Source organism: Aspergillus uvarum (assembly GCF_003184745.1).
Source record: "Aspergillus uvarum CBS 121591 unplaced genomic scaffold BO82scaffold_76, whole genome shotgun sequence".
In the NCBI taxonomy this organism is placed as follows: domain Eukaryota; kingdom Fungi; phylum Ascomycota; class Eurotiomycetes; order Eurotiales; family Aspergillaceae; genus Aspergillus; species Aspergillus uvarum.
In genome coordinates, this window is record NW_020291373.1 from 92292 (window position 1) to 116862 (window position 24571).

General features: G+C 56.1%; 11 protein-coding genes and 1 non-coding gene across 12 annotated transcripts; 6 read left to right on the top strand and 6 right to left on the bottom strand.

The window, feature by feature from the left end:
- Positions 1-192: 192 nt before the first annotated feature.
- Positions 193-1777, top strand: BO82DRAFT_320890 (Gfo/Idh/MocA family protein). The gene is made up of 4 exons (XM_025632723.1): positions 193-393; positions 453-766; positions 838-985; positions 1053-1777. The coding sequence occupies exons 1-4, from the start codon at positions 261-263 to the stop codon at positions 1655-1657; spliced, it is 1200 nt and encodes a 399-aa protein (XP_025487085.1). The 5' UTR covers positions 193-260; the 3' UTR covers positions 1658-1777.
- A 98-nt stretch (positions 1778-1875) lies between these two features.
- On the top strand, positions 1876-3061 carry BO82DRAFT_395803 (alpha/beta hydrolase). The gene is made up of 2 exons (XM_025638809.1): positions 1876-2639; positions 2706-3061. The coding sequence occupies exons 1-2, from the start codon at positions 1934-1936 to the stop codon at positions 3053-3055; spliced, it is 1056 nt and encodes a 351-aa protein (XP_025487086.1). The 5' UTR covers positions 1876-1933; the 3' UTR covers positions 3056-3061.
- BO82DRAFT_346144 (putative phosphatidylserine decarboxylase) lies at positions 3062-4381 on the bottom strand. Its single transcript, XM_025633740.1, has 5 exons — positions 4303-4381; positions 4213-4254; positions 4020-4155; positions 3412-3970; positions 3062-3350 (listed from the first exon to the last, which is right to left on the bottom strand). Exons 1-5 carry the CDS (start codon positions 4360-4362, stop codon positions 3143-3145), a joined length of 1005 nt encoding a protein of 334 aa, XP_025487087.1. The 5' UTR covers positions 4363-4381; the 3' UTR covers positions 3062-3142.
- Positions 4382-4505: 124 nt separating this feature from the next.
- Positions 4506-5828, bottom strand: BO82DRAFT_358739 (S66 peptidase family protein). Its single transcript, XM_025636377.1, has one exon. It carries the CDS (start codon positions 5635-5637, stop codon positions 4552-4554), a length of 1086 nt encoding a protein of 361 aa, XP_025487088.1. The 5' UTR covers positions 5638-5828; the 3' UTR covers positions 4506-4551.
- Positions 5829-6103: 275 nt separating this feature from the next.
- BO82DRAFT_387004 (uncharacterized protein) lies at positions 6104-9062 on the bottom strand (the record flags this gene model as incomplete). Its single annotated transcript, XM_025638280.1, has 8 exons — positions 8881-9062; positions 8671-8777; positions 8306-8606; positions 8132-8234; positions 7709-8076; positions 6910-7226; positions 6174-6859; positions 6104-6126 (listed from the first exon to the last, which is right to left on the bottom strand). Exons 1-8 carry the CDS (start codon positions 8938-8940, stop codon positions 6104-6106), a joined length of 1965 nt encoding a protein of 654 aa, XP_025487089.1. The 5' UTR covers positions 8941-9062.
- Positions 9063-9415: 353 nt separating this feature from the next.
- BO82DRAFT_346155 (uncharacterized protein) lies at positions 9416-10100 on the bottom strand. Its single transcript, XM_025633741.1, has 2 exons — positions 9977-10100; positions 9416-9923 (listed from the first exon to the last, which is right to left on the bottom strand). The coding sequence occupies exons 1-2, from the start codon at positions 10035-10037 to the stop codon at positions 9574-9576; spliced, it is 411 nt and encodes a 136-aa protein (XP_025487090.1). The 5' UTR covers positions 10038-10100; the 3' UTR covers positions 9416-9573.
- A 709-nt stretch (positions 10101-10809) lies between these two features.
- On the top strand, positions 10810-10922 carry BO82DRAFT_t292. The gene has a single exon. It is a non-coding gene; the product is annotated as a tRNA-Leu (tRNA).
- A 364-nt stretch (positions 10923-11286) lies between these two features.
- catA (catalase catA) lies at positions 11287-13809 on the bottom strand. Its single transcript, XM_025641099.1, has 3 exons — positions 13529-13809; positions 13154-13466; positions 11287-13107 (listed from the first exon to the last, which is right to left on the bottom strand). The coding sequence occupies exons 1-3, from the start codon at positions 13760-13762 to the stop codon at positions 11405-11407; spliced, it is 2250 nt and encodes a 749-aa protein (XP_025487091.1). The 5' UTR covers positions 13763-13809; the 3' UTR covers positions 11287-11404.
- A 521-nt stretch (positions 13810-14330) lies between these two features.
- Positions 14331-16184, top strand: BO82DRAFT_387007 (iron-containing alcohol dehydrogenase; the record flags this gene model as incomplete). The annotated part of the gene is made up of 4 exons (XM_025638281.1): positions 14331-15668; positions 15731-15755; positions 15821-15828; positions 15891-16184. Exons 1-4 carry the CDS (start codon positions 14790-14792, stop codon positions 16182-16184), a joined length of 1206 nt encoding a protein of 401 aa, XP_025487092.1. The 5' UTR covers positions 14331-14789.
- Positions 16185-16485: 301 nt separating this feature from the next.
- On the top strand, positions 16486-16960 carry BO82DRAFT_346164 (uncharacterized protein). The gene has a single exon (XM_025633742.1). The coding sequence runs from the start codon at positions 16549-16551 to the stop codon at positions 16819-16821; it is 273 nt and encodes a 90-aa protein (XP_025487093.1). The 5' UTR covers positions 16486-16548; the 3' UTR covers positions 16822-16960.
- Positions 16961-16972: 12 nt separating this feature from the next.
- On the bottom strand, positions 16973-18195 carry BO82DRAFT_358746 (uncharacterized protein). Its single transcript, XM_025636378.1, has one exon. It carries the CDS (start codon positions 17798-17800, stop codon positions 16979-16981), a length of 822 nt encoding a protein of 273 aa, XP_025487094.1. The 5' UTR covers positions 17801-18195; the 3' UTR covers positions 16973-16978.
- Positions 18196-19041: 846 nt separating this feature from the next.
- On the top strand, positions 19042-24491 carry BO82DRAFT_320917 (phospholipid-translocating P-type ATPase). The gene is made up of 3 exons (XM_025632724.1): positions 19042-22783; positions 22856-23085; positions 23150-24491. The coding sequence occupies exons 1-3, from the start codon at positions 19466-19468 to the stop codon at positions 24009-24011; spliced, it is 4410 nt and encodes a 1469-aa protein (XP_025487095.1). The 5' UTR covers positions 19042-19465; the 3' UTR covers positions 24012-24491.
- Positions 24492-24571: the final 80 nt, after the last annotated feature.

The window sequence follows — 24571 nt, forward strand, 5'->3', positions numbered from 1 at the left end:
TCAGACCACCATACACCCACTGCTGGGTGATTACAGGAGTCCATGCGATTGGAAGAGACGAAAGTTACACACTCCAGCGTTGCTCACACTAGGGCTATCGACCAGTGCAAGAGTGACGGGCTGTCAACGTCATCACTCCTAACTGATACTCCGCCCTTATCGCTCTCCGCCCACCTCACATAAACTTCAACTCAGGGACGCTCTTCTCAACTCGACAAAAGTAAAGTACTACCTTTGATACCAGAAACAACCGAAACAAGATGGCTCTCGTCCTCCAAGGCGCAACATTCCTCCATCAATACCTGGGCGCATTTCTGCACTCCGCGCCGCAGAAGTCTCCGAATGCCCTCAAGCTCGGCGTGCTATCCTCCGCCCAAATCAACGCCGCAGCTGGTACGCCCTCACCACCACACCCTAGCCCCATTGTATCCCTCCCATACTGAAGTACGCAGTCATCCACCCCGTCGAAACCCACCCCGACGTGATCCTCTACAGCATCGCCTCGCGCGACGCCGCGACGGCCACCCATACCGCCAAGCAGTACCACTTCACCCGGTCGCACGACTCGTACCAGGCGCTGCTGGACGACCCGGCCGTCGACATCGTCTACATCTCGACTCCGAACGGGCTGCACTACGAATGGGCAGCCAAGGCGATCCAGGCGGGGAAGCACGTCCTCTGCGAGAAGCCCTTCACCTCGAACGCGGAGGAGGCCCGCGCGCTGATCGACCAGGCCAAGGAGAAGGGGGTGACGATTGAGGAAGCGGTGCGTTCGCTCTTTCAAGAATTCGCATGCACTGTATACTATCGATGCAACATATACTCATTCCAACGCAGTTCCACTGGCAATTCCACCCCGCGGCGCACGCCTTCCGCCACATCCTCGAATCCGGCGAGTACGGCCGCATCATCCGCACCGAGGCCATCATGACCGCCAGTCCTGGGGTACCGAAGGGGGATATTCGGTGGCAGTATGATCTCGCTGGTATGCACTCTCCTTGTCCTTATTCTTTCTTCTTTTGTTCTGGTAACTCCATACTAACCCAAAACAGGCGGCTCGGCAATGGACATGACGTACGCGCTTTCCTTCACGCGCTACGCGCTGCGCAGCCAACTACCCAAGACCATCCACTCCGTCACCGCGCGACGGTCCGCAGCGGACCCCCGCGTCGACGAGGCGATGTACGCCTACTTGACCTTCGAGGACGCGCAGGGCGGCGAGGTGCACAGCCGGATCTACACGGACATGGCGCGGGCGTGGGCGGTGGGCGGTCTGGTGCCGCGATTCTGGGAGCTGCCGTCGATCGAGGTGGAGACGGACAAGGCGATCATCTTCTTCTACAACGCGATGATGCCGCATCTGTACCACTACATCGCCATCACGGACAAGACCACGGGGAAGACCAAGTGCCACCGGCAGTATCAGGGGGGCCCGCTGTGGGGCGACGTGACGACCAGCGACGGGGCGCGCGGGGGCCAGTCGGCCTGGAGCACGTATCGGTGGCAGCTGGAGGCGTTTGTTGATGCGGTGCGCGGGAAGACGCCCGCGTATTGGATCCCTGGCGAGGAGAGTATCTGGCAGATGGAGTGCATTGATCGGTTGTATCGCGCGGCAGGGTTGCCGGTGCGGGGGGAGCAGGCGGATGCGAAGGAGTAGGTGTGAGGATGGTGCTGGGATATGATTTATCTGGAATTTATGATTTAATGAGTAGGTTAATGCCGTGCTAGGATCGAGTAATGTACTGTATGTCCGCTGCTCCCGGAACAATGACGTTGGGTTGATTTCACCGGTTCCACCAGATCTATACCCTAATGGAAAGCATATAAACAAGCAACCACCACCTGACCCATCCTCAACCATCATCACCCCTAAACCCCACCCCAACTCTACGCCCTTCTCACCACTGCATCTGCCAACCGTGACTCCCACATAATGATCCCCAAAACCGCCTCCCGCAGCACCCTCGACCCCGAAGTGCAAACCTTCCTCGCCCAAAACCCGACGCTACGGCTCTCGGGCCGCGACATCTTCCAAGAACGACGCCACCACGTCCAAACCTTCAGCCTACGCAACATCCCCGAAGCAAAACAGCCCTCAATCCTGCACGTCGAGCACACGGCCATTCCCGCCGGCCCGCACGGCACCATCCCACTGCGCATCCTGTACCCGTCGCGCCCGGCCTCGACCCCGCACCGCCAATCCGAAACCGCCCGCCCGACCCCGCACAACCTGACCCCAGCCCTAATCTACTTCCACGGGGGCGGCTACACAGTCGGCAGCGCCGACGACTTCGAACCCGGATGCCGGCTGCTTGCCGAATCCGCCGGGATCCAGATCTACCTGGTCGAGTACCGGCTCGCACCGGAGTGGCGCTATCCGACGCAGCTAGACGAGTACGACGCGGTGATCGACTGGCTACGGGGGGAGGGCGGACAGGCGCGGCACGTCGACCCGGACCGGATCTTCGGGGGCGGGGACAGCGCCGGCGGGAACCTGACGGCCGCTGTTTCGCTGCGGCGGATAGACAGAAACCAAAAGGGGTTGGATGGGTTGGTGCTGCTGTATCCCGAGGCGCGGTTGCCGTTTGATACGCCGGCGGCGGTGGAGAATAATGATGGGGCGAGGTTGTATCTGGATTGTAGGTCCTTCCCGTTAGTGTATGGGCTGGTTGGGTTTAGAGCTGGCAGCTAACACGGGCACCCAGGTAACGGGATCTTCAACTTCGCGGCCAACTATATCCCCGATGGGGTGGCGCCGTCCAGTCGGTATATCTCCCCGGGCATGCAGCCCCAAACCCAGCTGCAGGGGCTGCCGCCGGCCAGGGTGTATACGTGTGGGTTCGATCCGCTGAGGGATGTCGGGGTGGAGTTCGCGTCCAAGCTGCAGGCAGCGGGGAATGCGGTCGTGTGGCGGCACTATGCGGACCTGTGTCATGGGTTCGTGCAGATGGCGCCGTGGAGCGAGGCGGCCATGCGGGCGTTGAGGGAGGTGGCGCGCGATGTGCGGGCGTTGGCGGAGGGGAAGGGTAATGGGGGTGAGAATGGGAAGAATTAAGCAGAGATGGATCTAATTCATAGACATAGAACTGCTGGGCTGGCTCGTGGTATCAAATTCGTCGGATATAGTATCAAATAGAACAGATTACGCCTTCTCCACCGCCCGTCCTAGACTCATGCCCACCTCCACATCGGTGGCAATGGCATTCTTGCTGGCCCGCAGCAGATCCTCGTCGAAGACGATCCGCTCCCGTTGGAACGCCACGATGATCGACGACCCTCCAAACTGGAAATGGCCCAGCTCTTCGCCTTTCTCGATCCGGGCCCCAGGCTGCTGGAAGCGCTCGTGGATCCTGCCAGCCCCATATTAGCATCGCTTCACCTCACTCCCCTCGATATCACAGTGACACAAACCTAACGGTCCCGACCTGCGCAGCCCCAATCGCCACAAACAACACCTCCCCGAACTCCTCACTATCCACCACAATATAATCCCTCGCATTCCTCGTCAGGATATCCACCCCACTCCGCAACGCAATCGGATCCACCTCATAGTAATCCCCGGGCATACTCCTATGCACTTTCACCGTCCCCCTCACCGGACAATGAAACCGGTGATAATCCTGCGGCGAGAGACGGAAGCTCGCGATCGCGCTGCCGTCGAACTGCGCCCCGAGCCGCCGGTCCATCACCAGGTTGGTGATCGAGAACTCACACCCCTTGATCCAGACCTTCTGGCTCTCCGCGACGGACTCGTAGGCCACGACGCGGCTGTCGGCCACGATGACTGCCGTCCGGGGGTTGTCGGGCTCGAAGATCGGGCGCGAGCCGGGCCGGTGCGCGCGCACGAAGAAGTCTTCGAAGTTTGCGTAGGCGGAGATATCGGAGGGGTCGAATTGGGTCATGTCGATGTGGTAGAAGGCGATGAAGGCGGCGATGCGGGTGCGCGAGGTTGGAGCGGCTTCTTCTTGGCCTTGGGGGGGTTAGTATGGGAGTGTAGGGGGGGTAGAGGATGGATGTACCCTCTTTGACCGCTTCGCGGTGCATGTATAGGCGCATCAGGTGGGTTGTGTCCAGCCATTCGGTGAGAGGGTTGAACAACAGGAGGAGTTTGAGTTTCTTCCAGAGCGGTTGTTGTTCGCGTATGAGCTGGCCGGTCTAGGCTTTTTTAGCTAGGTTTGAGGTAGTAGAGATGGTAACAGGGGGTGGGTGGACCTTGCGGTTGATGGTGAGCCATCCTACTTGGCGGTTTTGGATCTGAGAGGTTAGTGTACTTAGATACGGAAGGGTGAGAGCACGACATACCATTTTGGCCCGGGCCAGCAGGTCGTCTGCTATCTTGTGAAGGAAGTCGAGAACGTCCATGTTGCTGTTGTGTTGTCGCAGTCAGTTGTGGTTGTCTTCGAGAAGAGGTGTGTTGTAGATGAAGAGGTGGTGGAAGGCGATCTCCGCGTGCGGGGATGATGTAAGGATGATGAGACGGGAGTGTTACTCTAAACAGACAGTATGCAATTTATTCACTCAAATCAATGACCCTCATATTCTCTATCCAGACTACCTCCTCGTAGACACCCCCGCCTCCAAGACGACAAACTCATCCCTCTCCGAATCCAACCTCACCCTCGCCCCAAACGGCAACGTGACAAACGGACTGGTATGGCCAACATCCACATTCATCAATACAGGCAGCTCATCCTTCCTGCCCACCACCACGTCCAACACCTCCACAATCACCGCCGCCAATTCCTCCTGCATCCGCTCATCATACTTGTATCCTCTTCCGACCACCAACCCACTAATCTCCCCCAGCACCCCGGACAACGCCAAATCCACCAAGTTACCTCGAAACCGGGCCACCGAATACGGCCGCTCGATCGTCTCGAACCCCATGGCCGACTCCAGCAGCAGAACATGGTCCTTCCACGAAGACGGCGCAAACACCGTCCCCTGCAGCCGTTCGACGATATGCACCGTGCCACCGTACAGCTTCCCCTCCGCACGCCCTCCTCGCACCCACCGCCACGCCGGCGAGGGCACCGTCACCCGCGGCGCGACCGAGGCATCCCGCCCGAACTGGAAATCATTATGCTCCACAGCGCAGCGCAGCGACCGCGGCACCGGCCCCACCGCCCCACCTCCCGTCAAGACATGCAGCAGATGCTCCACCGTGAAGGGCAGCGGCTGCACATCGGAGAAGTCGGTCAGCAGGCTGGGCCCGTAGAAGGTGCGCAGGCCCGCGCGCGACTCCAGCGCATAGTGCAGGAAAGTGGTGTCGCTGTAGCCGACGAAGATCTTGGGGTTTGCGCGGATGAGCGCGTAGTCCAGGTGCGGGAGGAGCTCGTTGGCGTGCTGCCCGCCGATGGTGCAGATGATGGCCTGGATGGTCGGGTCTCCGAAGGCTGTGTGCAGCTCCGCCGTGCGGATGCGGATCGAGTCGGCGATGGTGCTGGGCTCTGGGAAGGGGGTGTAGATGATGCGCACGCGGAAGCCCAGGGATTCTAGGAAGAGGCGGCCGCGGTGGAGCGGGGTGGGGAGGATGCTGTTGAGGCGGGCGGATGGGGAGACCAGCGCTATGGTGTCGCCGGGGCGGAGGGCCGGGGGGAGGATCGTGGGCTGGGTTAGGGCTTGGTGGGTGGGCATGGTGGTGAGGTGGTTATTGTCAAATGTAGGGTAATGTACACTGTAAGTTCACGGCTGAGCAGGTGAGTAATTCAAATTGCATTCAAGCGTAAGATAAAGAATGAGATTAGAGTGCTTGGGATCCCATTGTTTTGAAGGCAATTGATGCTGTTATATACCTACTTATAATCCCTCGCGTGAATCAAACCGCAGGTGAGATTGTGATGTTTGCAAAGCATCCTTCGAGAATGCGGGGATGTCCTGATTGGCCGATGTGGGGTGTTTGCACCGTTGCTGCTGTTTGGTGCTGTTTGTCTCGTTTGATTCGACCTGTCGTCATAGATTTGGTCTGTTTGCATAGTTGCATCTCTACGGCCGACCAGACAGCCAAGTTCTGCAGGTATCCTCCTGAAATGCACCAGTAGAATCATTACATTAGGTGAAATTATATCTATCGTCTTCATATCAACCACCTGGTCTATCTCTATCAGCTGCTCAAAAACAGTAAGTCTACGCAACAGTCAGCACTGGTTCTCTCAGGATGAGGCCGCACTCACGATACTGGCTTCCCGATGCCCACGCATCGACCTCCTCTAACCCGGCCCTCCCAAAGAGCGCCATTCGATCATCGCCATCGTACTTGTGGCTCTGCACTGCTCGAATGCGCGTCCCCGCTTGGACTCTCTTGTTAGCCAGCTCCTCCTCCCCAGTGGAGACATAGAACTGATCGTGGCTGCCGTTCTCCGCGTTCCACTGCCCCACCACATCCCAGCGATCGAGTGCAAATGCCTCGTGCTCGAGGATCTCATTCGCCCGGTCTAATCCATGCTTGATAAACCGACGATTGACTCCCTCGGGATCGTTGTACGCTGCCAGCACCCGTGCCGGCTCTTTACATCCGTCCAACCCGATCAAAAAGGATGGGCTGCTTCCTTGGCTAGCATCTGCGTGCACGAAGCTCGCCAGGAACGCGGCAGCGTCCGCCCGCGGGAAACTCCCCAGCGTCGAGCCCAGAGACAGGATGGTCTTCGGCCGGGACCGGAGGTCCGATCGCTGCAGCCACTCGCGGCCGTCGTCGTAGGTCCCCAGCAGCCCGAAACACCGCACGTGTTGGAAGATCCCCGGCGGGACCATGCTCAGCGTGCGCTGCAGCTCGGCGAGGGAGACGTCCAGGGCGAAGTAGTCGACCTCGCGGCCTAGCTCGTCGAGTGCGTCGAGGAGGATCTTCACCTTGCGGAGGTTGCTTACTCCGTCAGTGTCGTTGTTCTTCTGACGACCCAGGGTGCAACTCACCCACTACCCAATTCCACCAGCATGCTTCCGGGCGGGATATGCTCCGCGATCTGGTATTTGTGCTTCTCCAACAGCCCGATCTCTTCATTGGTCAGATAATAGGCCGGGGAGAAGGTCACCTCCTCGAAGAAGCGCAGCCCCTGTTCGTCCCAGAGGAGCAGGTCGGGCATGGCGGCCTGTCCATGGCACGCGGCGTGGACGGAGTCCTGCAGCGACTGTCGGAGCTGGGTCTCGCTCTTGTCGGTCCGGATGTCGATGATGTTGCTCGTGGCCAATGGGCCGAAGGTGGGTGTAGGGCGCTGCGGCCTGCTCTTCAGCTGGGGGGTGACGATATTTTCGAACATTGTGGGTGCAATTCACTAATTCGTGGCTGTGAGTTTCCAACCGAGCTACATCGCGGGGTAATATATTTTGTCTCCTGCATGCTAGGCATGACGTGAACATGTGGTGGTGCTACTGGCCAAGGTTCTCTGGTATAGGCTGATCTCATCGTGACCCGGTCGCACTGATCGCCTCGGCTATCGCCTCCGGGGACGATGATTGGTCGCGTAGGGATCTAGATCCATGATTCATTATCTCATCCAGGTTGCAGTGCATTGAACCCCTCCTTGTTATCGGTACTGTCTAGTATCCCCACCTGTCTAATCGCATCCGGAAGGTCCTAGAAAATGCTACTAATGCTATACATGCACGCAATGCAATGCTGTCTAATATGCACACCCCGCCCACCTCACCACCTCATCACATCGCCAGCACCCTCAAGTCATGCTTGCCCAGCCTTCGGTCCCTCCAGGAATACCGTCACGCAGGTCGCATTATCACTACCCGGCAACGCCGTCGTTCCCTCGGTGATATTCTGCGCCGCCCGCGTCGCGTCGAACCCGGACTGCCGCAGCTCGGCGATGCGGTGGAGGATGGTCGCGTCATCCAACACATTCGTCACGCCATCCGACAGCAGGGCCAGCACATAGCGACGGTCGTCGCGGAGGTCGACGCGGTTGAGAGCGGGCTCGCTGGAGATGAAGTCCCCGCGCTGCGGGGGGGAGTCGTTGGCGCCAGGGGTTTCTCCTTCGGAACTGCCGCTGCCACTTTTGGCTCGCTGGGTCATGTTGTTGAGGGGGTTTTTGTAGCGCAGGTCGCCCAACGCGCGGGACATATTCAGCGCTCCTGGTGCGGTCAGTCACCTAGATCTTGTTCCGGGGAAACTGCAAGACAGACTCACCCACTCGCGCCGTCCCACTCTCCGTATTCACCGTCCCGCCCGCCAACTCGACCCGGTGTTTCTCCCCGTCACTCTCGGGTGTATGCGTCGTCGATAATCTAGTCTGCTCTCATCATCATCAGCACCATCCCTATTCTAAAATCGAAAGATACTAGACTTAGGAGAGAAACGCACCACCTCCATCCCCATCCCCCCTCCAGTCCCACCCCCCTCCACCCCCAGCAACACATCCGAATCCCCCACATTGCCCACGACCAGCACGCCGCGCGTGAGATTCACCACCGCCAGCGCCAACGTCGTCCCCGCCAGCGCATGCTTGTCCTCGCCCTCCCAGAACTCATGCAGCAGCTGCTCCTCCTCGCGCCGGATGGCTTCGGCGATCGCCTTCTCGTACTCCCCGGTTTGTAGATCGGGACTGTGCCTCAGGAAACAGGGGAGGTTGTCACGGGCGTGTTTGGCGACTTTGCTTGATCCGCTGGTTTCCCCGTTAGTTGGTGGGGAGTGGATGTAGATGTAAGGAAAGGGGGGAAACTGCGTACTGGCCGTCGTAAACCGCGAAGAGCGCGAGCTGGTCGGTTTCGCTTTCGAAGGCGTCGGGGCAGAGGATTGTGTATTGGTCTTGTTGGGTGGGGCGGGAGCCTTGGGACTTTTTTTGGTGGTTAGTTTGGTGGAGGGGTTGTAGTGCACCCAGCGGAGGCTTCCAGTTGTGTTGTGTTCGTAGGGGGTAAGGGATTGGGGAGGGGGCGTACACTGCTGCCGCCTGCATCTTTGAGGGTCAGGGGTTTGGGGAAGTCCAGGTTATCTGCCATTATTTTGTTTCTTTCGGGTTGCGTGGTGGTTCTGGAGGATGGTTTCGCTCGTGTGAAGGACGATCTGGTTGGAGCGGGAGTCTAATTATCGATGATTTTCTACTTCTACTTCTACAATCGGCACGGTTGTTATTCTATTTTATTTTGATTTTGATTCATGGGCCAGCAAGCGAAGGAGTGGATCATCACGACGCAAGGTGAAAGATGACATAGAATGGCGACTGCATCTTGGATGGGCGATCTGCGATGGCGTGGTTAGGGAGGGACCTTAGGGTAAAGCAGGGGGGGATCCGGGTCTGGTGCCGTCATCGCGCCGTCAGAGCCTGCGACGGTTCCCCACAACCCTAATCGCGGCCGAGCGTGGTCTCGGTCCAGGTTGGGACCCACGCAATGGCCATGCTGAATGAAGTAACCGTGCAGATTCCGGGTTTATCGATCATGAAACAATTGCTTCTCCTATTCTAGTCGCCAAACACAAGATACAACGTAGCTAAGGATACAATTGTTGATATAATGTCTCTACTGTACAATACATGTACTCTCGATCCATACCCCCTCAAATAATGTGAAACCCATCTATCCACATCTACCACCCACAATCAAAAACCATCATATACGAAACAAAGAGAGAAATCACTGCCGATCCTCCGCTCCAAGAGGCCTCTCTCCCGCCCTCTCCACATTCCGTCGCTTGGTCGCCCCAGACTCCCCGGGGTGATTCTTGATCTGAGCGTCCGCGGACGTCTGCTCCTCACCCTCGTGGGCCTCGCTCGTCGGGCCGAACTGCGATGAAATGGGCGACTGCACCGACGCCGTGTCGGGGGTGTCCGCGTGGCGCGCCTCCTTGCCGCGGGCGACGTTGATGGACTGCGATTCCGGGCTGCTGGACTGTGGGTTGGCGACGTTGGAGGTCTGGCCGGGGGAGGCTTTGCTTGCTAGACTTCTGAATGCTGTTGTGGTGGCGGCTGGGGTTGTGGCTTGTCCTGTTTGCATTAGGGAGTGGTATAGAGGTTGGGGCAGGGTTGGTCGGGCATACGCTGGGCGAGGCGGGTGTGGGTGAGGGCGATGCGGCGGAGACCGAAGGTTGGGAGGGACATTTTGCTGCGCTGATATGTGTGTGTGGTGTGAGGTGTGGTGATGTAGTGAGGTGTTTAGTTGAGTCTGTGATGCTTGGTAGATGTGGGTGGGTGCTGAGTGAAGGGAGCTGGGCAGCTGGATATATAGTAGGGGTGGGGGATGTTGACATGAGGATGACTTCATGGGTGCTACGGACTAGGCTGGGTTGGTGGCTTATGATTCGCTCACTAGGGTTCTACTACAGAGTGACTGCATAATTCGGCTCTGGCTTGGGTGAATGAGAGGAGCACGTCGATTCAGATGTGAATTCGAGTTATTGTTGATGGAATCGACCTGACTTGAAGTGGTGGGTGCCGTCTACCTTTTTCATGTCCAGTCTCCCATCGATTACAGTGGTGACCTTTGCCAATGCTTCTGGCTTCGGTTTTATGGTCTTAAACTTATCTTAACATGCTTCATGAGGCGGGAAATTTGATTGCCGGCTCTTGTCTTTTGCAGTGGTTAACTAGTCCAGTATTCCCTCCGCAGCATCGTTGGTAAAGGCTGGGCAAAGAATATATACCCTGAGCAGCTCGGACAATCCGCACAAGCACTGACCTCCACAACCCTCATGACAGTCTAAAAGCCAACTACATAATATTCAAAGCCCACAGGAAGACATTTCATACTATGCTCAGCACCAAGAACACCTCTAAAGCGATCAAAAGGTCTACCAGAAGTTGGCACATCTCCCACCTATACTGCATGCTTGTTAGCATCTTAGATGCAAAAACATTCACCGTAACACATCAAGGCAAGATGGCCGAGTTGGTCTAAGGCGTCAGGTTAAGGTTACCTTAGCAAACAGCTTTCACAAGCTTCCTGATCATCGTTTGATGGCGTGGGTTCGAATCCCACTCTTGTCATATCTTTTTGCGTGGCCACCGTTGGTGGGCTGTTGGTGGGCTGTTGGTGGGCTTGGCGTGGGTTTGTTCCCGGTGGTTAGTTAACAGAGAAAGAAGAAGGCGTTTCGTTTATCCTCTTACTCTTCTTCGTAACTGGGGAGAGAGAGATTGCGCTGTCATGTAGATCGGTTACACGTCCAGCATGATATTTATGATGCTTCTCGACGGGCGCAGTTGGCACCCCGTGTTTTCCTTGCTTATGGCATCTAGTAGCAGCGTGCTTGCTTGCTTTTCTCCCTAGTCGTAGGTACGGACCGGTTGAACGCGTACTCTCCACAGATACACCAATCCTTACACATGCTACAGCATAGTGTTAGGTGGTAACCCAGGATCAATCAAATCGATATCGTCAATTCATACAGATTATTAACATACTAGCCATACACGTGTCCAAGATACAACCCACAACTCCAAGCAAACTTACGACGAACCTGACAACGGACCTAGAAAGCAACCGTAGAGGCCAACCCATCCAGCTCGCGCTGGTAGTTGCGGTGCTGGCTGACCTGGTAGAAGAACTTGCTCACAAAGTCCTTCCCATCCTTGAGGATCTTGATCGTCTCGCCGATGCTCTCGGGCTTCTGCACGCCACCTGCAGTCACCACACCGTACCACTCCACGGGGTCAGGGCTCTCGGCGGTCGCGACCTGCACGTCCAGCACGCTGCCCACGACCTCCTTGATCAGCTGGGCGGCCTCGCCCGTGCCCGCCAGGGGCTTGAGGTGGCCGAAGGTCTCGGCGATCCAGTACTTGATCTGGCCATTCTTGCGGAGGGTCTCGACGTGGGGACCGCCGGGAATGAACGTCGCGTCGAACATGGTGGAGCGCATGCCGTCGTAATAGTGGTCGGGCACGATGCCCTGGCCAGTCTCTTTGGATTCACCCTCCGCGAAGATGGGCGAGCGCTTGGTGCCGATGACGAAGGGGAGGGCGCTGGCGGCCTTGACGGCCAGCTGGACGGCCTTGAAGGAGACGGGATCGTAGCCGTCGCCGATGAGGATGGCAATGCGGCGGCTGGCGATGGTGGGCTCCTTGGGTGGGAATTCGGTCTGCGAGAGGCGGATGGTGCGCCGGCCGTGGTTGGGCCGCAGCGCCTTGTCCGGGATCGGGGCGCCGACCAGCTCGGCGACCTGCTGGGCCAGCCCCAGGTCGATCTCGGCCAGCCGGGTGCCGGCCAGGCGGTCGTAGACCACCGGGTCGTCGCAGTGGTCGAGTTCGAAGCTGAACGCCTTCATCATGTGCAGCTTCTCGTGCTCGCTCATCGAGTTGTAGAACAGCTGCGCCTGGTTGTGGTGCTCCCGGAACTTGGGGCTGAGGCCACGGCGCTTGCGGCCCGTTACAGGGGCTGGGTACGACTCGAACCCTTTGCCGTGGTGCGACGCCGCCCCGTCGGGCTTGCCGGCCTCGAACCGGTTGGGCCAGTAGTTGACCGTGCCCTTGGTGATGCGGTGCTTCATGGCGCCATCGCGGTTGTGGTTGAGTACGGGGCACACCGGCCGGTTGATGGGCAGCTCCTCCCAGTTGATGCCGAGGCGGCTGATCTGCGTGTCGAAGTAGGAGAAGTTGCGGCCTTGCAGGAGCGGGTCGTCAGAGAAATCGATGCCGGGGACGATGTGCGAGGTGCAGAAGGCGACCTGCTCGGTCTGCGGGAAGAACTCGTCGACGTTGCGGTTGAGCTCGAGGACACCGATCGTGCGCGGCGGGACGAGGTCCTCAGGCCAGATCTTGGTGGCATCCAGAATGTCAAACTCAAAGTCGTCCTGTTTCTCCTCGGGGATGGTCTGGATCTGCAGGTCCCACTTGGGGTAGGCACCGTTGTCGATGGCTTCCATCAGGTCCTTGCGGTGGAAGTCGGGGTCCTGGCCGGCCAGCTTGAGGGCCTCATCCCAGACGAAGGAGTGAACACCGAGGTGGGGGGTCCAGATAAACTTGACGAAGTGGCGCTTGCCCTCCTTGTTAATGAGGGAGTAGGTGTTTACGCCGAAACCTTGCATCATGCGATAGGAGCGGGGGATGGCACGGTCCGACATGGCCCACATGAACATGTGCGTGGCTTCGGGGTGGAGGTAGCAGAAGTCCCAGAAGTTGTTGTGTGCGGTCTGCGCCTGGGGCACTTCGTTGTGCGGTTCGGGCTTGACGGCGTGGACTGGGCCAGTTAGTGGGGTTGGTTTAACAAGGCGGAACTGACATACCGAAATCGGGGAACTTGATGGATTCCTGAATGAAGAAGACGGGGATGTTGTTGCCAACGATATCCCAGTTGCCCTCATCGGTGTAGAACTTCACTGCAAAGCCACGGACATCACGGACAGTATCGGCACTGCCTTTGCTGCCCTGGACAGTCGAGAAGCGGACGAAGACTGGTGTGTTGCGGGATGTGTCATTGAGGATGTTGGCGTAGGAGACGTCTTCGCAGCTCTCGAGGAGCTTGAAGTTTCCGAAGGCACCAGTGCCACGCGCATGGACGACTCGCTCGGGAATGCGCTCATGGTCGAATCGGTGAATCTGGGGGCGTGATTGGTCAGTAACCTAATTCGCTTCGAGGTGTGAGGGCAGGATCAATCTACCTTCTCACGGGCGATCTGGTCCTCCAGCAAAGAGGGACCAGTGTGATCGCCATCGACAGCCTTCAGCCAATTGTCAGTGTTGCTGATGGGGACGCCGTGGTCGGTGGTCTGGCGCTGTTCGGTGGTGACATCGACCATGTCACGCTCGAGGTCTACGGCCTTCTTATTCTTGTTGGAAGCGCTCTTGACGGCCTCTTGGGCGCGCTCAAGGCCTCCTGCGACGATGCTGGCCATAATGGGTGTGAAAAGGCAAGTGAGGGTTGATTGCACTTGGGAGAATGTGGGAGAAGGGCAAATACGCAGGTCGCGGGGACATGGCTGTTATTAAAGCACCTGGCAACCCACCAAGCTGCCTTTGGCGCGGCTCGCCATGGATAGTGGTGGGTAATTAGGAGCATCTGGTTGGTGACATTCAAGACTTGGAGGGTTGTGCGGGGGAAAAGAGAGGGAGAAAGAGAGGCTGTGGTGCTGTAACCATGACGTGAGCTGTGAGGGAAGAGCGGGAGACGTCACTCTGACAACCCAGCCCTAAGAACTCGTAACCCACCCATCCGACCCTCGTCTCCCTCTATGCCGCATCTTCTCAATCACCTTAACAGGGTTGTGTCGTCCATTCCAGGTTCTCCGCCGATCTAACCTCGGGCTGAAATAGAGACAGAGTCATTGGCGGGCTGGGTTCCCTGTGGTTGGCGATCATCCAAGCACATGGTGAACCAAGTTTGCGTGGGTCTCGCAGTTATAGTTACTCGTAGTAAGGTTAGATAAGCATATAAACGCAATCCTTCAGTGGTAATCAGTATCACCCAGATATTCTTTGGTAAACCATGAATCAAGCAGGGCACTAGCCAGGTTCCTATGCTGGTAACTACGCAGATCATCGAGGCCCACCTTCCATCAGTTATTGAACAGGTGGGAGCCCCAGGCCCGGCATTTGTAAGCCCGGGTCTGGAACATTGCTGCTGCACCGATTGCGAGCTGCGACCGTGCTCTCGCCAACGGGTGGTTCTGCAGACTGAACCATGATTGCAGCATGGCAAGCAATGAGAAACTGCACACAAAGAATGACATTGGCAGTGAGGCGAGACCGCCGTTGAGGCTATCTCTCAAGGGGAGATAAAGCGGGAAAGTCGGCATTCCTGCAGCTCCACCGGCGGGGGTCAGCGACAACCCCGCCATCCCGCCTGTCAGAACAAAACCCAGGCATCGAAATAATTACGCAAGTTGACTTTCGTTCACTGCTGCACACGAACTTTCAAGCACAATGCGTGAGAGAATCCAACAGCTCGACATTGAAGGTCGCCAGGGCCACGATGCCATCTTCGAGGCCTCCTATCTGGATGACATCCCGGCCGCCTTGACTGAGTGGAAAGCGGCGCGCGTCCTTCTTGTCGTCAGCACCAGCCTCGACACGAAGACCTCGGTCATTCGCGATCTCGAGAAGAGCCTATCAAACTACCAGGTCTACAAGAAAGTCGGAGTCGGCAGTCACTCGCCCTACAGTGACATCATCGACATCGCACACAGAGTCCAAGACCATGACATTCAAGCCGTTGTCTCTATTGGTTCGGGGTCCTACTCGGATGCGTGCAAAATCGCCGTCATGCTGAGTGCTACGCTCCCCTCGGGATTCGGGGAGGACGAAATGGAAGCCTTGGTGGACCAGAAGCGAGGCCTGGCTGGACCGGACACCGTCAAGGCTCCCGTGACCAAGCTGATCTGTGTGCCAACGAGCCTCAGTGCGGGCGAGTGGAACTCCTACGCGAGCGGGACCAATGCCACAGGGAAGAAACAACATTATATGCATCCGGAGGGGGCCCCGTCCTTGATCCTGATGGATCCCACGGTCGCACGAACCACCCCGTCGCACCTGTGGCTGGCGTCGGGCATGCGCGCCGTCGACCACTTTGTGGAGAGTCTCTGCCGCCCCGAGTGTCATGAAGAGGCTGCGACTCATATCAAGAAGGGGTTGCCGCTGTTGGTGCGAGGCCTGAAGGAGTACCACGAAGGACAAGAGGATGGCAACGAGGACGAGTTGCTAAAAGGGATTGCAGAGAGTCAGCGCGGGTCTAGAGATGCCCTGATGCCTTTTATCAAGTGGAAGATTCCTATGGGGGCAAGTCACGCTATTGGCCATCAGCTGGTGAGTTTGGTTGGCACCTGTGCTGGATAGAAGAGCTTGCTGATCGAGGATTGCGACCATAGGGCAGTGTGGCAGGCGTCCAGCATGGTGAGTTCAATCTTTGTCTTGTTTCCTCAAGCCTTCAAGTCTGATGAGCTAACCATTGCCGATAGGCGTGACGGTAAGTCAGCGTCAAGTTCCGCTCCCTTCCTTGCTGTAGGACGCATACTGACTTTTGTCGAGAGCTGCATTCTGCTTACCCCGACGTTACGATTCACGCTCGATAAGACTAAAACGGCGCAGGAGGCGGTTCTCCAGATATTCAACGAGGTGCTTGGGTGTCACGAGGCAGAAGCTGCTGATGCGGTTCATCGGTTCGTCAAGCTGCTGGGACTGCCATCGCGGCTCTCGGAAGTCGGCGTCAGGCAGGAGCAGTTGCACAAGATCGCCGAGCTGACGCTAACTGACGCATTGGCGCACAATAAGGCGCTACCAGATAAGGAGGGGATCCTTGAGATCTTGAACATGGCCAAATGAGAATATGGGAGTAAGTTATGGTGTGGTAGAGGAAGAGATGCCGCGAGTGGTTGCGAATCCGGTGTTGACGCGTTTCGATTCCGGATTGGGTTAGATTGACAGCCACACCAGCCATGACGTCACGAGCTTGGCCACGATCATTTACTCAGACGCATACACTTATATAAATCTCCGTAGGATTGACGTGCGCGTGGTAGACTCTTCTCCTACAACATCACTAATCAACGCTTGAAAAATACAAGTAAACCTCCTACTCTATATTCCATACTCCTCTTCTATACACTGGGCTTTCTTGCCGCATAGCCGAACCAAACCTCCACCAAACCATAAACTCTCCCACGAACCGCCACAACCAAACCACAAGATGCCTTCCTCCCAAGATTCCGGAGTCACTGGCGCGGCAAAGTTTGTCACCGCCACTCTCGGAAATACGGTTGGCGGAGTTTCTCGGACCGTAGGCGGCGTCACCGGAGCTGCAGGCCGAGGGATCGGAGACACCATCACCGGCGCAACAGGCAGTGCGGGCAAACCCGTTGGTGATGCTTTGGGCAATATCGGAAGTGGCGTCGAGGATGGGGCCCGCAAGGTCGCGCAGGGCGTCGAAGATGCTGGGCAGTGGAAGTCTCGGGGGTGGTAGGGGAATACACAATTTAGGAGGAATGCGTTGTAGGGATGTCATTCTGTGAGAGTTATGGATATCATCTTATGATTGTTTATTTTTTTTTTGCTTTTTTTGTAACTAGCGATCAGTAAAGAAATCAGATCCTTCCACTCAGACGTGATTATCTGTGACATTAATGCAATGCCGTCTGTCCACGCCATCTCCGATCCCGCTCATTTATCTCATTCTTAGCGTTGCACAGCTCGAGTACCCTAAGCAGTTCCTCTCGCTCAGCCTGTAGCCTTGTCACCTGCTTCTGGGTGGTGTGCAATCTCGCTAGGAGTTGGTCCAGGGTTTGTTGATTGGTTGCGTTAGCTTGAGCAAGCTGAACCTGCAGATATTCGTTTTTCTGCTCGCAAGTGTCTAGTGTCTCCTGCAGCTTGTCTTTCTTCTTGATGGCCTCGTCTAATTCCATCTGAAGCTCGAATTTGCTGTGCATTGTTTCACGCAACTTATTTTCCACGAAGAATTGTATACTGGTCTGCTCGTCGCGTTCATGCTTATGTTGTCTTCGTTGGCCATTCACAATCGTCAGGAGCATGTTCCTCAAATGAGCCATCGCAACATCGACACTAATCGTCAGCATATCATGCTGCGGATCCTCATCTTGAACCAGCCACGAGCCAACTGCGTCCGTGATTCCAGGTTGAGAGGCAGTATCTTGATCTCTTGCAAGGGCCGCCATATGCAGCAGGTAGTCGCCCAGCGTGGCATCGACGGAACTCTGCGGGGTCCTCAGGTCAAGACCCCGCAGAAAGAGCCCGAGGTCTTCCAGCGAATATGCTCGGCTGCCGCTCTGGTTCATGGTCTGGTGAGCATTGGTCCAGCCGGCAGGGGATCCAGTCACGTTTGTGTTGGCGGACGCCTCACTCACTGTCCTTGACCCCGATGCCCCGGGCCAGGACGAGGATGAGAGTGTTGACGCACTACTGGGACCGGGTTCTGGTACAGGCATATTTGCTCGGATCTAGGCGGATCAGCTTTAGAAGGCAGTGTGGGATATCGAAGGTGCTTTTGATGGATGTGATGTAAGCTTTGAGGACGGTGATGAGAGGATGGGATGGATGGGAGCAGAAGTGAAGTGAGGACACTGTATATGAAGACCAGATAGGACGGGATGAGCCTCCCCACCAAAGCTGAATGGTGGGGTGTTTGCCAGTTTGCTACGTCTAAAAGCTCAGCATGGTTGACAGCAACTCGAGCAAACAGAATACCGCCAGCTGGTGGCTCGATCGTTCGCTGGCACCCACCTTACCCAACGACTCCAGCAAAGAGGACGGTCTCCTAGAGAGCTATTTAGAATGGAGTGGCTTTGTGTTCGAAGGCTCGTCGCTCAATGAAAAGGACTTCCTCACTCTGAATACAGCATTAATACTTCACGACTTGAGCTATGGCAGAAAAGGAAGATTCTGGGAGAATACATCGATACTAAGGATCTATTGGCAAGCTAAAGCTACCTGCTTTCACATACAAAGGAGGGTCAATCACGACGCGGCGGTGAGAACTCGATGCTTTGTCTGCGCCTTGTCGCCTAGCCAAAATATTGTACTGTATAGGAGAGCGCTATGCCGCTGGGAAAAAGGCAAAAATGGCCCTCAAAATAGCTTAGAAGCTAAAGTCCCCGGGGGAAAATAAAGTGGCAGGGATGACGTCGGGTGGATCCTTTGCGGGAAGGTCTAGGACAGGGACATACGTATACGTTCGAGGAGGTAGGACAGCCTTGTGTGGGGGCTTGGAGTGGGCAGTGGGGCTGGGTAGATCTGCTGTAGCATCACGAGCTGATACTGAGCATCTTCACCTCTGGATGATGCTTGACAGGCACGATAGACACTTAATCATCTTTGCCTCTTTGATGAGGCTTGTCTCGGACCCTTTCTTGTTGCCACACTTTAATTGCGACCCACTAACTGCAACGAGTTTAGCGAGCATCCGGCATTCTGCAGCCGGACTCCGCTCCGGTCCGATGGATCTCCGAGCAGAAAAAATGGGCAGAAAAAATGAGGCGGACGGGCACTCCCACGACCAATGGAGGCGCAGGCGGTGAGGCTCTACGATGCCGGGACAGCCGTGCTGATCAATCCCGCCTATGAGAGGTGGCAATGCCCCGTTGCATCGCCAATTGATGACTTCCAGCTGGCCCGCCCAGAGCCTCGCCCATCTTTCTTCCCCTCCTGCATTCCTCCGCCTCTGTCATTCTTTCTCCCTCATTTACTCCTCCAATTCTCGGTCGCTTATCGCGTTCCTCACGAACTTCGTGTTCCTCTCCCCTCCAGCTTCGTGCTCGGCCTATTCTTTCCTTCTTACCACCAGCAGTTCGAGAATCCATCTACTTCCGGTCGGTCGCATCCACTCCTATTGCTCTGCTCGTCCCACTCAGAAGCTCTCCGCTCTGCAAACCCAATCAACCACTTCACTCACCTCCACATTCTGGAAATCGGTCTGACGTGCAAGAATTTCTCTAGGCTGGCTCTATTCTTATTCGACGACAGCACCAGCGAGCTCCCTCACCGTCTCTCCGAGGCCTGCGCTGGCCGCGTCGAACCGGTGCTCGTCAATCCCGACCGGTCCGATGCTTACCGTCTGTCGCTCGTGATAACCCGGGAATAAACCCACGACCCAGATGGATAGCTACGACGGCAAAGGGGAGAATGGGCTGGAACGAGCCTCGAGCGAAGTCCCGCCCCTCCCCAGTAGCTCCGAGGCGGACGCGAATAAGAAATCCACCAAGCGCGCGCGATGGGCCACCAAGAGAATGACCGCCGCCTCGGGCCTGCGCAAGAGAGTCTCCATTCTCGAACGCGGGCGCCGACAGAACCAGACGGATACAATGGCGAGTGCGACAGCAGGCGTACCGGAAATCGCCGAGGGAGAATCGGGATCGCGCAAAGTTCATTTCAACCTTCCTATTCCGGACGAGGAGCGGGACGAGGAAGGCAATCTCAAGGCCGTCTATCCGAGGAACAAAATCCGCACTGCCATCTACACCCCGCTCACCTTCATCCCCAAGAACCTCTGGCTGCAGTTCCACAATATCGCCAACCTGTACTTCTTGTTCGTCATCATTTTGCAGTGCTTCGAGATTTTTGGGGACGCCGATCCCGGCCTGAGTGCCGTCCCGCTGATCGTCATCGTCGTCGTCACCGCCGTCAAAGATGCCATCGAGGATTGGCGACGAACCGTGTCCGACAACGAACTCAACAACTCTCCGGTTTATCGCCTGACGGATTGGGACAACGTGAACGTGACTGCCGACAATGTTTCCGTCTGGCGTAAGTTCAAAAAGGCTTGCACCCGGGCTGTTATTACCAGCTATCGAGGCATGAAGCGTCTATTCCGCAAGAACGGGGCCGACAAAGATGTGGCGGGTGACGTGGAAATGGCGGATGCTAGGCCCTCTGTTGAGCCGACCTCGCCGATCGCGATCGAGATGACGGCAGTTTCCCCTACCATGGAGGCCCGTGCTTCTGGCGACTGGCCCGATCCCATGAATGATCACGACCAGCAGGCCTACTCGCCGTGGGCACGGACCAAGGGTAGTGTCGTGAATCCGAAACGGGTAACCCCGGGGAAGGCGCGGTTCAAACGCCAACATTGGAAGGATGTCAACGTGGGTGATTTTGTGCGATTGTACAATGGTGACCAAATCCCCGCCGACATCGCCATTCTCTCCACCTCCGACCCGGACGGAGCATGTTACGTCGAAACCAAGAACTTGGATGGAGAGACGAATCTCAAGGTGCGCAATGCCTTAAATTGCGGTCGCGTGTTGCGGAATGCTCGAGATTGCGAGAAAGCCGAGTTCACCGTCGAATCGCCGCCCGCGCATGCCAACCTCTACTCCTTCAGCGGTGCTATCTATTGGGATCAGTATGACGAATCCGGAGAGGCCCCGCAGAACCGCGTGGAGCCCGTCACGATCAACAACATTCTGCTTCGAGGCTGTAGCTTACAAAACACCGAGTGGGTGTTGGGTGTTGTGCTTTTCACCGGACCGGAGACGAAAATTATGCTGAATCAGGGTCTCACGCCAAGCAAACGCCCACAAATGGCGCGCAACATGAACTGGAACGTGGTCTACAACTTCGCCATCCTCTTCATCATGTGTGTGATCTCTGGATTCATCAACGGCTTTGCCTGGGGCCTGGACGATGCCTCACTGACATTCTTCGAGTACGGCTCCTATGGTGGCACACCTGCCGTCCAAGGTGTCATCGCCTTCTTCGTGGGAGTGGTCCTCTTTCAGAACTTGGTCCCTATCGCCTTGTACATCTCACTGGAAATTTGCCGCGTCATTCAGGCTCTCTACATTTACTATGATATCCATATGTATTACGAGCGCTTGAAAATGTCCTGTGTGCCCAGGTCTTGGAACATTTCTGATGATATCGGTCAAATCGAGTACATCTTCTCTGACAAGACCGGTACCTTGACGCAGAACGTTATGGAGTTCAAGAAATGTACCGTCAACGGCGTGCCTTATGGTGAGGCATACACCGAAGCGCAGCTGGGCATGCAGCGTCGACAGGGACTGGTGAACGTGGAGGAGGAAGCTGCCAAGGCTCGTCAGAGAATCAGTGAGGCACGTGTGGAAATGATTCAACAACTGCGCCAGCTTCATGATAATCCGTACCTGAAGGAGGAGAACTTGACCTTCGTTGCTCCCCAATTCGCAGCTGATCTGGGCGGTGCCTCGGGAGAGGCCCAGCAGCAGGCCGCGATAGATTTCATGACTGCTTTGGCGTTATGTCATACAGTAGTCACGGAGCGCATTCCCGGCGACCCTCCCCAGATTGAGTTCAAGGCACAATCGCCGGACGAGGCTGCCCTGGTTGCCACGGCCCGCGATTGCGGATTCACTACTCTCGGCCGATCGGGTGAAAGCTTGATCTTGAATATCATGGGTGACGAGCGTAGGTATACTATCTTGAACATCCTGGAATTCAACTCCACCCGTAAACGAATGAGTGTGATCGTGCAGATGCCTGATGGTACCATTCGTTTGCTATGTAAGGGTGCCGATACAATGATCTACTCCCGCCTGGCTCCCGGTCAGCAACGCAAGCTACGCGATGCTACCACGAGGGATCTCGAGACTTTCGCCCAAGAAGGTCTGCGAGTGCTTTGCATTGCTGAGCGCACCATTGAGCCTGAAGAGTACCGCGAATGGAGTGTCATGCACGACGCCGCTGCCGCTGCCATTGTGGACCGTGAGGAGAAATTGGAAGAGGTGTCCAATGCTATTGAGCAGAATTTGTATCTTCTTGGAGGTACTGCCATTGAAGATCGTCTGCAGGACGGTGTTCCTGATACCATCTCCCTCCTTGCGGAAGCAGGTATCAAACTCTGGGTTTTGACCGGCGACAAGATCGAAACCGCCATTAACATTGGTTTCTCCTGCAACCTCCTTAACAACGACATGCAAATGATTGTATTTGATGCTCCCTCCGACATCGACATGGCCGCCAAGTTGCTTGATAGCAAACTGGAGATTTTCGGTATCACGGGCTCGGATGAGGAGCTGGAGGCCGCTCGCAAGGATCACTCACCGCCTCCACAGACCCACGCTCTCGTGCTGGATGGTGATACTCTTCGCTTCATGTTAGATGACGCCTTGCGGCAGAAGTTCTTGCTTCTCTGTCGGAAGTGCAAGTCGGTGCTTTGTTGCCGTGTCAGCCCCGCGCAGAAGGCTGCCGTGGTGGAAATGGTCAAGAACGGTTTGAACGTCATGGCTCTGGCTATCGGAGACGGTGCCAATGATGTTTCTATGATCCAGAAAGCCGATGTAGGAGTGGGTATTGCTGGTGAGGAGGGTCGTCAGGCTGTCATGTCGGCCGATTACGCGATCGGACAGTTCCGGTTCTTGCAGCGGCTAATTCTGGTCCATGGACGATGGGCCTATCGCCGTCTTGGTGAGACCACCGCCAACTTTTTCTACAAGGTTAGTCGAACAATCTGTCTCGTTGTGTTTTGGCGGTTCCCAGTAGACGGAGAGTTGCTGACTTTTTGGTAGAACTTGGTCTGGACCTTTACCCTATTTTGGTATTCTATCTACGATAACTTCGACGGAACTTATCTATTCGAATATACATATATTACCTTGGTCAACGTGGCGTTCACGTCACTGCCAGTCATCTTCATGGGTATCTTTGATCAAGATGTTGACGATCGGGTCTCCATGGCCGTCCCACAACTTTACATGCGTGGTATCGAGCGGAAGGAGTGGACGCAGACGAAGTTCTGGTGAGTAGTGCTCAAGAGGCCCACTTGGTGCGTTTGTTGAAATCAACGCTAATGATTTGTCCAGGATCTACATGCTCGATGGATTCTACCAGTCGGTTATTTGTTTCTTCATGCCCTATATGTTGTATCAAGTTGCCAATTTCCAAACGGAGAATGGAATGGGCATCGATGACATCTATCGCGTTGGTGTTCTTGTGGCCACCTGTGCCGTGGTCACGAGTAATACCTACGTGATGATGAACATGTATCGCTGGGATTGGTTCTCGACGTTGATCAATGCGATCAGTTCGCTGTTGATCTTCTTCTGGACCGGTATCTATTCGTCCTTTGAATCATCCGCTACCTTTTATGGTGCCGCAAAGCAGGTCTATGGGGCGTTGTCCTTCTGGGTCGTGTTTTTGCTGACCGTGGTAATCTGCCTGACACCGCGCTTCGTCTGCAAATGCATCCAGAAGGTGTACTTCCCCATGGACGTGGACATTATCCGAGAGAAAGTCATTCTAGGCCACTATGACTATTTGAAGCAATACGAGGCCTATGTGCCACCGGATGCCGGTAAGCTGGCGGGCTCGTCAGAGAGCGAAGCATCCGCCGCTACCTCGGACCCGGAGAACATCCACCAGACAATTGTGCCGCGGCACTATCCGGGTGGAGACAACGTGGATCGCACGGCGAACTCGACGCCGGTGGCGCCCCTCGTCGATAGCCATGGCGCGCCGACTCGCCTCGACAACAGCCAATTCACGAGCGCCAACAGCAGTGTTGCCTTCGGCCTCCAACGCAACACATCCTGGGACAGCGCCAGCCGAGAGCAATCGGTGCTGTCCGGCCCAGTTCTCCCGGTCGACTCCACGAGCATGGAGCCCCAACAACCGCACAGCCCTCTGAAAAGTCGAGGCGATCCCCCCTCGACATACCCTGTATAGAAAACGTTTTTTTTTGTTGGCTATTCCCCTATGCCCCTTCGCAAATTCCCCTTTTGATTTCCCACACAGTATCTCCGGGGCCCCGTTGACTCTGCGCCCCCTTATAAATACCTCACCCTCCTGATCCGCACAAAAGCTCTTCAGCCCCCTGCGACCGATCTCTTCTTATATTCCCCCGGTTGATTTATTCCTTATAAATTCTTTCCGTCATTTAATGTCTTATTGAAGCGCAACTTGCCTTGCGCTGCTGTTGATACCGATTTCGTCGATATATCTCGCACATATTGAGTTAATGTAACATAGAGCTTCCGCCAATAGCACTTACAATTCTTTCATCAATTCATATCTACACTCCAGCCTATACACCGCGATGCTAGAGGGTCACATGGGTAAAAGGTATCACAGAATCAGCCCTGCCTCTTTCAACAGAGGAGATACTTTCCACCAGCGCCGCGCCGGCCTCTGCAACCTCAGCTGCCGAAGATGCACTTTTCGTTGAGACTCTCCACCTACTCTGCGATTTGTCGACAAACATCACTTCGGGTCTCCTCGAGGCACTC

Coding starts and splice junctions, on each gene's coding strand:
- BO82DRAFT_320917 (XM_025632724.1), top strand. CDS start 19,466: ATGGATAGCTACGACGGCAAAGGGGAGAATGGGCTGGAACGAGCCTCG. Junction 22,784..22,855: donor CCGCCAACTTTTTCTACAAG/GTTAGTCGAACA, acceptor ACTTTTTGGTAG/AACTTGGTCTGGACCTTTAC. Junction 23,086..23,149: donor TGGACGCAGACGAAGTTCTG/GTGAGTAGTGCT, acceptor TGATTTGTCCAG/GATCTACATGCTCGATGGAT.
- BO82DRAFT_346164 (XM_025633742.1), top strand. CDS start 16,549: ATGCCTTCCTCCCAAGATTCCGGAGTCACTGGCGCGGCAAAGTTTGTC.
- BO82DRAFT_358746 (XM_025636378.1), bottom strand. CDS start 17,800: ATGCCTGTACCAGAACCCGGTCCCAGTAGTGCGTCAACACTCTCATCC.
- BO82DRAFT_320890 (XM_025632723.1), top strand. CDS start 261: ATGGCTCTCGTCCTCCAAGGCGCAACATTCCTCCATCAATACCTGGGC. Junction 767..837: donor GGGTGACGATTGAGGAAGCG/GTGCGTTCGCTC, acceptor ATTCCAACGCAG/TTCCACTGGCAATTCCACCC. Junction 986..1,052: donor GTGGCAGTATGATCTCGCTG/GTATGCACTCTC, acceptor AACCCAAAACAG/GCGGCTCGGCAATGGACATG.
- BO82DRAFT_395803 (XM_025638809.1), top strand. CDS start 1,934: ATGATCCCCAAAACCGCCTCCCGCAGCACCCTCGACCCCGAAGTGCAA. Junction 2,640..2,705: donor GGCGAGGTTGTATCTGGATT/GTAGGTCCTTCC, acceptor ACGGGCACCCAG/GTAACGGGATCTTCAACTTC.
- BO82DRAFT_346144 (XM_025633740.1), bottom strand. CDS start 4,362: ATGGACGTTCTCGACTTCCTTCACAAGATAGCAGACGACCTGCTGGCC. Junction 4,156..4,212: donor GGCTCACCATCAACCGCAAG/GTCCACCCACCC, acceptor AAAAAAGCCTAG/ACCGGCCAGCTCATACGCGA. Junction 3,971..4,019: donor CCGCGAAGCGGTCAAAGAGG/GTACATCCATCC, acceptor AACCCCCCCAAG/GCCAAGAAGAAGCCGCTCCA.
- BO82DRAFT_358739 (XM_025636377.1), bottom strand. CDS start 5,637: ATGCCCACCCACCAAGCCCTAACCCAGCCCACGATCCTCCCCCCGGCC.
- BO82DRAFT_346155 (XM_025633741.1), bottom strand. CDS start 10,037: ATGTCCCTCCCAACCTTCGGTCTCCGCCGCATCGCCCTCACCCACACC. Junction 9,924..9,976: donor CCACACCCGCCTCGCCCAGC/GTATGCCCGACC, acceptor TAATGCAAACAG/GACAAGCCACAACCCCAGCC.
- catA (XM_025641099.1), bottom strand. CDS start 13,762: ATGGCCAGCATCGTCGCAGGAGGCCTTGAGCGCGCCCAAGAGGCCGTC. Junction 13,467..13,528: donor ACCAGATCGCCCGTGAGAAG/GTAGATTGATCC, acceptor TCACGCCCCCAG/ATTCACCGATTCGACCATGA. Junction 13,108..13,153: donor CATCAAGTTCCCCGATTTCG/GTATGTCAGTTC, acceptor TAACTGGCCCAG/TCCACGCCGTCAAGCCCGAA.